General features: G+C 45.6%; 1 protein-coding gene across 2 annotated transcripts in view; it reads right to left on the bottom strand.

The window, feature by feature from the left end:
- CCDC146 (coiled-coil domain containing 146) overlaps window positions 1-14,091 on the bottom strand; it is a 133,124-nt gene that overhangs the window by 33,093 nt on the left and 85,940 nt on the right. For both annotated transcript variants that reach the window (XM_040412994.1, XM_040413002.1), the window contains exon 10: window positions 6,694-6,789. In XM_040412994.1, the coding sequence (XP_040268928.1) occupies window positions 6,694-6,789 (96 nt within the window). The remainder of the gene's footprint in view (window positions 1-6,693; window positions 6,790-14,091) is intronic.

The following is a 14,091-nucleotide window of genomic DNA, read 5'->3' as shown; positions in this document are numbered from 1 at the left end:
AGACCTTGGTCTTTCCAAATGCAACATCTCTCAAGTGCAACTCTTAAGTGCACATACTGAATTATACCAGAATTGAACCAGAAGGGGACCACAAGTAATTACAGACATAGTTACTGCAAACAATGTTTAAATTTTTCATCTTACTCTTCCCACTTTTCCACAACCTCCTGAAATACCCCCACATCCATTCACCCAGCAAGGAACTATTCATCTCTCCCTCCATCTTACCTTCTCATCTGACCGCTTGCACAAACCTGTTTGACAACATAAAACACTTCCTTCCCAAACACACACAGATACATCGTGCCCTCTCTTATTCTCACCTATTAACACTTTCTCTGCTTCTCCTTATTGCTGGTGATATCTCTCTAAATCTAGGCCCCCCTCAGCAAATCCCAGCTATCACCTCCATGTCCCACTACAAATCTCCTTCTACAAATTTCTGCAACCACTTAAACCTAATAACCATTCCTCTGACCCCTGCTCCTTTTGGTTCCTCTTGCAGGAGCATTATGGAATGCATGCTCTGTCTGTAACAAACTGTCCTACATTCATGAACTTTACATCTCTCAAAAACTTTCCTTTCTGGGCCTTACAGAAGCATGGCTGACACCCTCTGACACCTCCTCCCTGCTGCACTCTCTTATAGTGGATTTAAATTCACCCACACCCCCTGCCCCGGCTGCAAACATGGTGGAGTTGGTCTTCTCTTATCAGACACCTGCTCCTACAGCCCAACTCCACTGCCACCCTCCATTACGCTCACCTCCTTTGAAGTACACTCTGTTCGCATCTATTCTCCCTCCAACCTTCAAGTAGCCGTCATTTACCGCCCCCCAGGCCCAGCCACCATCTTTCTTGACCACTTTAACACCTGGCTACTACACTTTCTATCTGCCGACATCCCCACTATCATCATGGGTGACTTCAACATTCCTATCGAGACCTGCCACTCGGCCGCCTCTAAACTCCTATCACTCTCTTCCTCCTTCGGCTTAGGTCTTCAGCTCCCTCCCACAGAGATGGTCACACTCTGGATCTTATCTTTACCCGCCTCTGCTCCCTATCTAACCTTTCTAATTCCCCTCTCCCCCTATCTGACCACAACCTACTCACCTTCTCTTCATTGGTCTCTTCTGCTGCTCCCCCGGTCCACACACTAGCCCCCCTCCCCCCCGCAGGAACCTTAAACATCTCGACTTTCGCTTGCTTTCTGACTCTCTTCTCCCACTCTCTACCATCTGTTTCCTCAAAGACCCAGATGCTGCCACCACCCTATATAACACCACAATAAGTACAGCTCTGGACACTGTTGCCCCCCTCACACACAATAAGTTAAAAAATTAACAGGCAACCCTGGCACACCAACCTGACCAAAAAACTCAGACAACCTTCCAGGGTTGCTGAGTGGCGATGGAAGAAATCCCATTCTAAAGATCATTTCACCGCATACAAGCAATCCCTCCTCACATTCAAATCCTTACTCACTGATGCAAAACAGGCCTACTTCTCATCTCTCATATCTTCCCTGGCTCACAGCCCTAAACAACTTTTTAACACTTTTAACTCCCTTTCTCCTCTCATGTCAGCTGAGGACTTTGCCAAATACTTCAAACAAAAGATAGTCAATATCAGAGAAAGGTTCAGTACACAGTCCCCACAGACCCTCTACACAACTGCTCGGTCCTCTTCTCCCAGAACCCGCTTCTCCACCATTACAGAAGAAAAACTCTCCAGATCTCATCTGACCACCTGTGCACTTGACCCAATCCCATCTCATCCCTAACCTCACCACAGTGTTTATCCCAGCCCTAATTCATCTCTTCAACCTATCACTAACCTCTGGTGTTTTCCCCTCTGCTTGTAAACATGCTACCATTACACCCATCCTCAAAAAGCCTTCACTTGACCCATCTTCTTTGTCCAGTTATCGCCCCATATCACTTCTTCCGTATGCCTCAAAGCTACTTGAACAACATGTTCATTCTGAACTGTCCTCTCACCTCTCCTCCTGCTCCCTCTTTGACCACCTACAATCTGGCTTCCGACCCCACCACTCGACTGAGACTACCCTTACCAAAGTCACCAATAACCTACTAACAGCCAAAACCAAGAAACAATACTCTGTCCTCCTTCTCCTTGACCTGTCCTCTGCCTTCGACACTGTTGACCACTCCCTTCTGTTGCAAACGCTCTCATCTCTTGGCATCACTGACCTGGCCCTCTCCTGGATCACATCATACCTCACAGACCAGACGTTTAGCCTCTCCCACTCCTGCACCACATCCTCTTCTCATTCCCTCTCTGTTAGTGTCCCGCAAGGCTCTGTCCTAGGACCCCTGCTCTTCTCTATCTACACTTTTGGCCTGGGACAGCTCATAGAGTCCCATGGCTTTCAGTATCAGTCTTATGCTGACGACACACAAATCTACCTCTCTGGTCCAGACATCACCACCTTACTATCAAGAATCCAACAATGTCTATCTGCTATATTCTCCTTCTTCGCGTTTCGCTTTCTAAAACTTAACATGGATAAAACAGACTCATCATCTTTCCCCCATCTTACTCAACCCCCCCAACAGACCTATCTATCACAATCGATGGCTGCACACTATCCCCAATCAACCCAGTCCGCTGCCTTGGAGTGACCTTGGAATCTGCACTTTCCTTCCGACCGCACACTCTCGCATCCCTCCAATCTATCCTCAACTCTGCTGCCCGACTAATCCACCTCTCACCCTATTACTCCTCTGCCTCTCCCCTCTGCCAATCCGTTCACTGGCTCCCCATTGCCCAGAGAATTTACTTCAAAGTACTAACAAATACATACAAGGCCGTCCATAACCTTTCCCCTCCCTACATCTCTGAGCTACTTTCCCGATATATCCCCACACACACTCTCCGATCCTCACAAGACCTACCTCCTTCTCTCCTCTCCTCTTATTACCTCTTCCCACAATCGACTCCAGGATTTCTCACGTGCATCCCCCACACTCTGGAACTCGCTACCCTAACATATTAGACTCTCACCAACAGTGGAATCCTTTAAAAGAAACCTGAAAACCCACCTCTTCAGACAAGCCTACAACCAGTGACCCTGCTGCCTCTATACCGCCATGACCAACTTCACCCACACCTACTGTGTCCTTCTCCCATACCATGTAGATTGTAAGCCCTCACGGGCAGGGCCCTCTCTCCTTCTGTCCCAGTTTGTAGCTCGTCTTGTTTATGATTAGTGCAATTGTCTGTATTATGTATGTATACCCCTTTACATATGTACAGCGCTATGGAATGAATGGTGCTTTAATAATAAATAATAATCTGTGCAGCTGAAACAGGAATTAATAGGGCTGAGAGAGACTTTGGGAAGCCCAAAATTAACTGTTCCTTCACAGTTATGATTATACAAAAAAAAAAATGCAATTATGCAAACTTTTTGGGGGAAAACTCAGGTACGCTTTAAGGCATTGCCTGATAATCTGCTGCCACGGATTACCCAATCCGTGGAACAAGTGAAGTGCTCTATACCTGTACCGAATGAGAAACCCAATAAATCCCAATAAAAATAAAAAACACCCACCCACACTTGCCCACCTCACTTCCTAACAAATGGTATTAAACGATCAAAAAGTGATTTGTACCCCAAAACGGTACAAAAACACTACAGCTTGTCCTGCAACAAACAAGCCCTCACACAGCTCAGTCAACAGTAAAAAAAAAAAAAAGGTCCATGTTAGAAAATCCTGATGCCGTTCCTTCCCTTCTAAATGCTGCTGTGCCCCCAGACCGCAGTTTATGACCACATATTGGGTTGTTGCCATATTTAGTAAAAAATGCATAACAAACTGTGGGGTGCATTTTCTCCTGTTATGCCTTGTGAAAATAAAAAAAAAGTGTGTGGCTAAAGCAACATTTTATTGGAAATAAAATGTAATTTTTTTCATTTTCACAACATAGTGTTTCTAAATTATATAAACTGCCTGTTCACAGCATTCCCTTCACTCATTGATCAATTCTTTGATTGGTGTAGCTTCCAAAATGGTTCAATTTTGGGGTCACTTTTTAGGGGTTTCCTTTCTAGCGGTACCTCAGGGTATCTTCAAATATGACATTCCAGCAAAATCTGCCATCCTTCTGAGCCCTGCCGTGTGCCCATGAAGAGATTTATGACCACATAATGGGGTGTTTCTGTAACCGCAGAATTGAGGGTAATAAATATTGAGGTTCGTTTTGCTGTTAACATTTGCCGTGTTACAGGAAAAATTGATTAATATGGAGAATCTGCACACAAAATTTTTTATTTTTTATTTCATTTTACTTTAATTCTTATTGAAGACCTAAAGTGTTAACAAAGTTTGTAAAATCAGTTTTCAATAAATGGAGGGGTGTAGTTTCTAAAATGCAGTCATTTTGGGGTGGTTTCTATTATATAAGAACTGAATTGATCCTTAAAACCACGGTTTTGAAAATTCTTCTCAAAAATTGCTTCCAAAACTCAGCCTTCTATCATCAAATTCAAATCTAGAAAATTGCCAATTTTTCTAAATTTTCTGTAAATTCAGAATTTTTTTTTATACATAAAGGTAAAACATATCAACTCAAATTCACCACTAACATGAAGTCCGATGTGTCGCAAGTAAACAATCTTAGAATGGCTTGGATAAGTAAAAGCATTTCAGAGTTATTACTAGGGGTGCACCGAAATTCCGGCAGCCGAAAATATCGGCCGAAAATGTACCTAATCCATTTCGGCCGATATTGTTACATATCGGCCGAAAATATGGGGTGTAGGATTTGTCACCCACCATCTGCGGGCGGGCGCCGGGCGGGCGGTTTACTGCATCTTTATTTTACCTTACAATCGTGACGCTCCAGTAAGAACTCTGTAGGCAGAGCGGAGGGCGGCGTAACGTCACTTACTCACGTGACGCGCCTGCTCCGCCTCCTTTATTCATAAAGTGGGCGGAGCAGGTGCGTCACGTGAGTAAGTGACGTTACGCCGCCCTCCGCTCTGCCTGCAGAGTTCTTACTGGAGCGTCACGATTGTAAGGTAAAATAAAGATGCAGTGAGTGATGCTGTGAGCAGCAGGGCCGGGGCTGTTATGGGTAGGGGGATCGGTCTATGGCACTGCTATGGGGAGGGGGGATCTGTGCACTGTTATGGGGAAAGGGATCTGTGCACTGTTATTATGCCCATAACAGTGCACATATCCCCCCTCCCTCCATAACAGCGCCACCCACAGATCCCCCTCTCCATAACAGAGCCACCCACAGATCCCCCTCTCCATAACAGCGCCACCCACAGATCCCCCTCTCCATAACAGCGCCACCCACAGATCCCCCTCTCATAACAGCGCCACCCACAGATCCCCCTCTCCATAACAGCGCCACCCACAGATACCCCTCTCCATAACAGCGCCACCCACAGATCCCCCTCTCCATAACAGCGCCACCCACAGATCCCCCTCTCCATAACAGCGCCACCCACAGATCCCCCTCTCCATAACAGCGCCACCCACAGATCCCCCTCTCTATAACAGAGCCACCCACAGATCCCCCTCTCCATAACAGCGCCACCCACAGATCCCCCTCTCCATGACAGAGCCACCCACAGATCCCCCTCTCCATGACAGCGCCACCCACAGATCCCTCTCTCCATAACAGCGCCACCCACAGATCCCCCTCTCCATAACAGCGCCAATCATTAAAAAAAAAGTATTTTAAAAGTATTTGGGCAAAAAGGCGGTTTCGGTTTTCGGTCAAGGGCATCCTGAATTTTCGGTTTCGGACCAGAATTTTCATTTCGGTGCACCCCTAGTTATTACCTATTAAAGTGACATGTCAGATTTGAAAAATGGGGCTTCAGCATTTGGCCAAAACTGGCTTTTGTTGGAAGTGGTTAATGGAGTGGCAATGCGCATGTGTGTGTCTGCCACTTCATTCAAAAGCTGGAACATGGGACTCTGCTTTAGTGATCAGTGGACCCAAGGGGTGAGACCCGTGCCATTTAGACAATTGTCCCCTAGGTAAGTTGTCACGGAACAACCCCATTAATAGAGGTGAATCCCCTGTTCAGCATTAGACAGCGGTTCCATAGAGTGGCTCTTCCTCTGGAGGACCTGTTCTGTCCTGTATTACATAGACAACCCACTGATTTGAATGAGTGGGATATAATTAATAATGTAAATTGTGCTGGCACTGCAGGTAATTTGAACACTTACTGCCAGGTATTCCCATAGATTACAGAAGATCAGGGTGGGTCCATGCAGAGGGACACTCTTTAACAACGTATTGGTAAGGATTCAGGAATCCTAACAGTAGAGATTGTCCAATGCAAACGACCCTTTAACCACTGTTTTTTGTTTTTTTTCCATTCATGTTTGCCGGGGCTCTCGAAATCACCCTGGATGACATGACAAAAATACTTGACGTTCCATGCTGGGAACTGCCATCTGATTCTGTGAAATAACAAGGAGGATGGGCGGGGGGGGTTGCTGTTATGCTGACTGCACGTCATTACATGCTACCAGTACTTTTTCTTTATAATGAGTGATACCAGAAGAAGCTGCAAAGCCACATAATGCCAATGTGTGACTTTATGCGTCTGAGCATAATAATGTTAAATGTCACAAGGCATGGACTACCAGTAAGTTAACATGCAATAGTAAAATATACAATGTTCTTCGTGATAACCTGTTGTGCAAACTGTCTCTTAAGTGTTTCAACTTCTTTGCGTAATTCCTTCCTCTTCTCTGCAAGTGAGCCGTCATCTTTCGGGCAAATGTCTATCTACAAGAAATAAGCATAATGAAAATAGGTATATAAGTTATATGCAGTAGATTCTATAAATTTCTCTACAAAAGCAATGTAATTTTCCTTTTAAATTACGGATGACCCTGCTTGAAATGTAGCAGCTGGAAATGAGCCTCTAGGAGCAACAGGGGAGTTGCCGTTACACTCAGAGGATCAACTTTCTCTGCAACTGTCGCGCCCTCTGCACTTTGACTGACAGGGCCAGGCGTGATCACGTTTACACTGCCTGGCCCTGTCAACGAAAGTGCAGAGGGCACAGCAGTTGCAGAGCGCCTCTACATGAACCACAAGAGATATTGCAAATCTGTTTGCGGCAATCGATTTCTGAGAAAATTCAGGTCTTCTTTAATATGATACATGACCCCCTTCCCATTGAAAAATATTGCCCTTGATCCAAGATGGCAGGCATGTTCCGTACATAACCGAAAAGATAGGCCCCCTCACCCATTACTTGCTGGGGTATTCAGATATTTCATTTTCGCTTTCCTTTTTTGAAATAAAAGAGTGTCCTGCGACTTTTGACTCACCCTGTGTGTGTGTGTGTGTGTGTGTGTGTGTGTATATTGAATAGCAGCACTCCCGTTCCTAGTCTCCCAGGTGCAAAAGTCCTCTAGGGATTCTGGATGGAAATCCACCAAGTAATGTAATAAATATGAAGAGCAGGGGCGTAACTACTAGACCATGCGACTGCTATGGGGCCCAGGGCAAGAGGGGGACCAGTCTTAGTTGGGATTATCTCCTCTTCTAATGGAGATGAAAACTTGGTCAGGAGTCTACCCTATAAAGGAACAACTTTTAGCAAATTAAGCAGTGGAAAAATGGCCCAAGGGTCCTGTGTGGGAGGCCTGGTTTGATCCTTGCTATGGGGCCCTTACTTCGCTATGTACGCCACTGATGAAGAGGCAGCACTGCAGTCTTGGTGAAGAATACATGAATCTTTTAATACACCCAATGCAACGTTTCATCTCATCTCAATGGAGCCTTTGTCAAGCAGTGACATCAGTGCTCAATACAAGTATATACCGTGGATATAAAAAGTCTACACACCCCTGTTAAAATGTCAGGTTTCTGTGCTGTAAAGAAATGAGACAAAGATAAATCATTTCAGAACTTTTTCCACCTTTAATGTGACCTATAAACTGTACCACTCAATTGAAAAACAAACTGAAATCTTTTAGGTAGAGGGAAGAAAAAATATAAAAATAAAATAATATGGTTGCATAAGTGTGCACACCCTTAAACTAATACTTTGTTGAAGCACCTTTTGCTTTTATTACAGCACTCAGACTTTTTGGGTATGAGTCTATCAGCATGGCACATTTTGACTTGGCAAGATTTGCCAACTCTTCTTTGCAAAAACACTCCAAATCTGTCAGATTGCGAGGGCATCTCCTGTGCACAGCCCTCTTCAGATCACCCCACAGATTTTCAATCAGATTCAGGTCTGGGCTCTGAGCGGGCCATTCCAAAACTTTAATCTTCTTCTGGTGAAGCTATTCCTTTGTTGATTTGGATGTATGCTTTGGGTCGTTGTCATGCTGAAAGATGAAGTTCCTCTTCATGTTCAGCTTTCTAGCAGAAGCCTGAAGGTTTTGTGCCAATATTAACTGGTATTTGGAACTGTTCATAATTCCCTCTAGCTTAACTAAGGCCCCAGTTCCAGCTGAAGAAAAACAGCCCCTTGGCATGATGCTGCCACCACCATGCTTCACTGTGGGTATGGTGATCTTTTGGTGATGTGCAGTGTTGTTTTTGCACCAAACATATCTTTTTGAATTATGGCCAAAAAGTTCAACCTTCTTTTCATCAGACCAGAACACCTTTTCCCACATGCTTTTGGGAGACTTCAGATGTGTTTTTTGCAAAATGTAGCCTGGCTTGGATGGTTTTCTTCGTAAGAAAAGGCTTTCGTCTTGCCACTCTACCCCATAGCCCAGACATATGAAGAATACGGAAGATTGTTGTCACATGTACCACACAGCCAGTACTTGCCAGATATTCCTGCAGCTCCTTTAATGTTGCTGTAGGCCTCTTGGTAGCATCCCAGACCAGTTTTCTTTTCATCAATTTTGGTAATGTCACTGTTGTGCCATATTTTCTCCACTTGATGATGACTTCAGTGTTCCATGGTATATCTAATGCCTTGGAAATTCTTTTGTACCCTTCTCCTGACTGATACCTTTTAACAATGAGATTCCTCTGATACTTTGGAAGCTCTCTGTGGACCATGGCTTTTGCTGTGGGATGCAACTAAGAAAATTTCAAGAAAGACCAACTAGTTCAGCTGAACTTTTTGGGGGGTTAATCAGAGGCACTTTAAATGATGGCAGGTGTATGCTGATTCCTATTTAACATGATTTTGAATGTGATTGCTTAATTCTGAACACCACTACATCCCCAGTTATAAGAGGGTGTGCACACTTATGCAACCACATTTTTTTTTTTTCTTCCCTCCACCTAAAAGTTTGTTTTTCAATTGAGTGGCACTGTTTATAGGTCACATTAAGGCTGCGTTCACACGAGCGTGTCCGGATTAGTTCCGGATGCGTCCCGGTGTGTTGCGGCAAACCCGCGCGAGTAGGAATGCAATTGCAGTCAGTTTTGACTGCGATTGCGTTCTGATGTTCAGTTTTTATGGTGCGTGTGCAATGTGTTTTGCACGCGCGTGATAAAAAACCGACTGTGGTACCCAGACCCGAACTTCTTCACAGAAGTTCAGGTTTGGGTTCGGTGTTGTGTAGATGTTATTATTTTCACTTATAACATGGTTATAAGGGAAAATAATAGCATTCTAAAAACAGAATGCTTAGTAGGTGATCAGTTGAGGGTTAAAAAAAATAAAAAAAATTAACTCGCCTTCTCCTGTTGTTCGCGTAGTTCTCCCGGTCTTTAGTTCTTTAAAAGATAAACTATGGGCTAAAGGACCTTTGGTGACGTCAGATCACATGCTCCAATCACATGGTCCATCACCGCGGTGATGGACCATGTGATTGGAGCATGTGATCTTACGTCACCAAAGGTCCTTTAGCCCATAGTTAATCTTTTGAGAAGTAAAGAAGAGACCGGGACTTACGCGAACAAACGGAGAAGGTGAGTTAATTTTTTTTAGTTTTTTTAACCCTCAACTGATCACTTACTATGCATTCTGTTTTCAGAATGCTATTATTTTCCCTTATAACCATGTTATAAGGGAAAATAATACAGTGAATAGACTGTCACCTAGCAACCATGCTTGAAAATCGCACAGCATCCGCACTTGCTTGCGGATGCTTGCGATTTTCACGCAACCCCATTCACTTCTATAGGGCCTGCGTTGCGTGAGACACGCAGAATATAGAGCATGCTGCGATTTTCACGCAACGCACAAGTGACGCGTGAAAATCACCGCTCATCTGAACAGCCCCATAGAAATGAATGGGTCAGGATTCAGTGCGGGTGCAATACGTTCACCTACCGCATTGCACCCGCGCGGAATACTCGCCCGTGTGAACGCAGCCTAAAGGTAGAAAAAGTTCTGAAATTATTTATCTTTGTCTAATTTTTTTACAGCACAGAAACCTGACATTTTAACAGGAGTGTGTAGACTTTTTATATCCACTGTATAGGTCCATACATAGGTGGTCATGATTATAGATTAATTAAATGAATCAAAAATTCAACATGATAATAATACGTGTATAAATACAGTGGCAGTATGCAAACCTCTTGCAGAAATCATTATTCAGAAATTACAAGATTATAGGTAGAGATGAGCGAATTTGTCAAAAATTCGATTCGGTCAGTTCGCCCAATTTTCCGAAAAGATTAAATTCGATCTGAATTTATTTGTGGTAAATCGCATTAAAAAACAGCTATTTCCTGGCTGCAGAAAGCCTTTATAATGGTGTAGAACACTGTGCCTTGCAGTAACACGCATAAGAAGTCTGCTGTAATAGTGAAACAATACTGTGAGTCAGTATAACACGCAGATGACAGGCGTTGCTCTTAGAATCACTGCACACTTCACTTGTTTGGGCAGTCACGGGGCCAAAACTGACCAAATAACTCAAGTATCAACTCAGCCTTACAGATCGATGTTAGCTTCAAGGAAAAGTGCACTCCTTTTACACCGTCGTCAGCTGATTCCACATAGATGTCTACAGAACCTGTTCTATTAAACGCTTATACAAGTAGAGCCCCTTGACAGAGTGGAGAGAGTGTCAGCAGTAAGTTTGTGTTGACGTCACTGATTATTTTGCCCATCCTCTGATCCGTCAGAACAATAACCCCCAAAAAATGGATCCTGTCTGTTGAGCATCCGCCTTCACTCGGTCAGCATTTTGTCAGTAATCCATCAGTATTGCTAAAGCCCAAAAAAAACAGGAGTGGATACAAAACAGAGATGACACGTGAATAGAATATTTGCATGTCTTCTGTGTTTTGTACCCACTCCTGCTTTTGGCTACCAAATCATAACCCAATTCTGACGGGACCATACAGACCTTACAGCTGCTACATGGACAGGATCCATTGTGCATCTCATTTTTCCTTCCTTCTGACAGATTTGCGGACTCCGCTATATAGGAAAAACGTTTAGGGAGTTACGCAAACGCATGGGGGAACATCTCGGGGACATCCGTAACAACAAAGACACCCCCGTAGCACGCCACGTACAGACGGCACATGACGGACGCACCTCGGCCATCACCTTTATGGCCATTGAGTGGGTGCCAAGACCCTTACGAGGGGGAGACTGGAATAGGCGTATTCTACAGAGGGAGTGCTGGTGGACCTTCACCCTCAACACAGTCACCCCTCAGGGCCTTAATGAACAATTAAACTTCTCGTGCTTTCTGTAAATACCAATTTTTCCTAGTCATATTCCTGGTATCAGTTTATCCTGGTCATATAACCTTTGTATCATTGGTCTTATTAGGGGAACTGTGGCCAGACACTGCCATGTCCCCCTCAGATATGAAGGATGGGGAGGTTGAGGTCCTACCAGACCAAAGAGCGATGCATCGCTCCCCCCTATTCCTATGTTAGATTCTTAATCCCAGCTTTGTAATGCTTGGGTTCATAAGCCCCTCCTATCGGTAATCCCTAATGAGGGGGGTAACCAAGTTTCTACTGCATGCAGACCGGAGGAGTGGTCGTGCATATTATTGTAAATATTCCATGGTGATACTATCCCGTCTGGGCATGGTGCCTGACACGGCTCCTATCAATTCACCTGGAATTGCTTGTTGTTGCGCTCCGATCACGTGACCCCCGCGATGCTATGATGGCCTGTGATGCGGGCAGTCTGCGGCGGTCACGTGATGCGGAAGCGCCGTGCGTTCCACCTCGGGCCTGTGACACGCAGGGAGAGCTCTCTGCGTATGCGCAAGTGCGTCACTTCCGGCCACAAGACCGGATGACGGGCGCACTGGCTGCGACGTCATACGGGGGCGCCGGGGGCTTGTTTGGATAACGCACAGGGCCCCACAGCCTTATAAAAGGGGCGTTAATCGCCACAATGGCTGCCGGTCACCCCACCACTGCGGACACCACCACCCTGGGTCACAGCCTGCTGGTGGAACTATAGCCATACGCCTGACCGCTGCCATACAAAAGTAAGTAACCTGCCTTCATGGCCCGATATGGGCTGATGGTATGGAAGCACGCATATGCTGTTTTACTTATTCAGTCTTTGTTTCTGATATGATTTCTAGACTCAGCCGTAACCTGACTGTAGTATTACCCCGTGTCCCCTGATGAATCCTGGGGCATACTCTTTGTGAAGAAACGCGTCGGGACACTTGAGTATTCCTCTCACTTTTATCCCCCATTGTGGATAATTTCCGTGGTAGGGTTACGTTTATTTTGGTACACCTGTGTGTTTTTTTGCTTCTCTGGACAGATTTTTTTTTTCCTGATGTGTGAGGGCCTCACTAGGGTCATCTATTTAGGTTAAGAGTTCCTGTCTGGGCCACCCCTTGCGGGGCTTTTTGGACCCCGTCCTGAGGATATTTGTTACAGGGTGGACCAGGCCAAGCAGGGAGTCACTAGGGTTTGCTAACTTCTTCTGACATAGCCGTGCCCGGCTTGCCATCCATGGTCCAGCCCACCTATAACACCTTACCAATATTTGTATTTACTGGTCTCTTTGTACCAGTTTGTGTATGTACGTGTCTTACTTGTTGTTTTGTCTGTAGGGGCCGTCGTTTTACTCCTATTATTTAATAAAAGTGATATTTTAGTAGTTACTGCCCCGTTTAGTTTATTGATATCGTTTTTTGAGCAGTATTCAGGGAGACACTCCTGTCCTCTCCTGACTGACCACCTTTAATCTAGATCAGAAGAAGGGTCAAATAAATGATGAGTTCAACCAGGCTAAAAAGGCAAAATAGTGGGCCAGTCATGAAGTGGGGGGGGGGGGGGTGGGAATAGCATGAGAAGTCCACAGAGTGGCTCAATGACAGTGGTGAGGTGGCAGTAGCATGAGGAGACCACAGAGTGGCCCAGTGATATAGTGGTGATGTGGCAGCAGCATGAGGAGACCACAGAGAGGTGAAGTGGCAGCAGCATGAGGAGACTACAGAGTGGTTAGTTGGCAGCAGCATGAGGAGACCACAGAGTGGTCCAGTGACATAGTGGGGAGGTGCCAGTAGCATGAGGAGACCACAGAGTGGTGAAGTGGCAGCAGCATGAGGAGACCACAGAGTGGTGAAGTGGCAGCAGCATGAGGAGACCACAGAGTGGTGATGTGGCAGCAGCATGAGGAGACCACAGAGTGGTGAAGTGGTAGCAGCATAAGGAGACCATAGAGCGGCCCAGTGATATAGTGGTGATGTGGCAGCAGCATGAGGAGACCACAGAGAGGTGAAGTGGCAGCAGCATGAGGAGACCACAGAGTGACCCAGTGACATAGTGTTGAGGTGGCAGCAGCATGAGGAGACCACAGAGTGGTGAAGTGGCAGCAGCATGAGGAGACCACAGAGTGGTGAAGTGGCAGCAGCATGAGGAGACCACAGAGTGACCCAGTGACATAGTGTTGAGGTGGCAGCAGCATTAGGAGACCACAGAGTGGTGAAGTGGCAGCAGCATGAGGAGACCACTGAGTGGTGAAGTGGCAGCAGCATGAGGAGACCACAGAGTGGTGATGTGGCAGCAGCATGAGGAGACCACAGAGTGGTGAAGTGGTAGCAGCATAAGGAGACCATAGAGCGGCCCAGTGATATAGTGGTGATGTGGCAGCAGCATGAGGAGACCACAGAGAGGTGAAGTGGCAGCAGCATGAGGAGACCACAGAGTGAC

Source organism: Bufo bufo, chromosome 1, assembly GCF_905171765.1.
Source record: "Bufo bufo chromosome 1, aBufBuf1.1, whole genome shotgun sequence".
In the NCBI taxonomy this organism is placed as follows: domain Eukaryota; kingdom Metazoa; phylum Chordata; class Amphibia; order Anura; family Bufonidae; genus Bufo; species Bufo bufo.
Note: the sequence above shows the minus strand (reverse complement) of the source record. Positions and strands in the feature narration are given on the sequence as shown.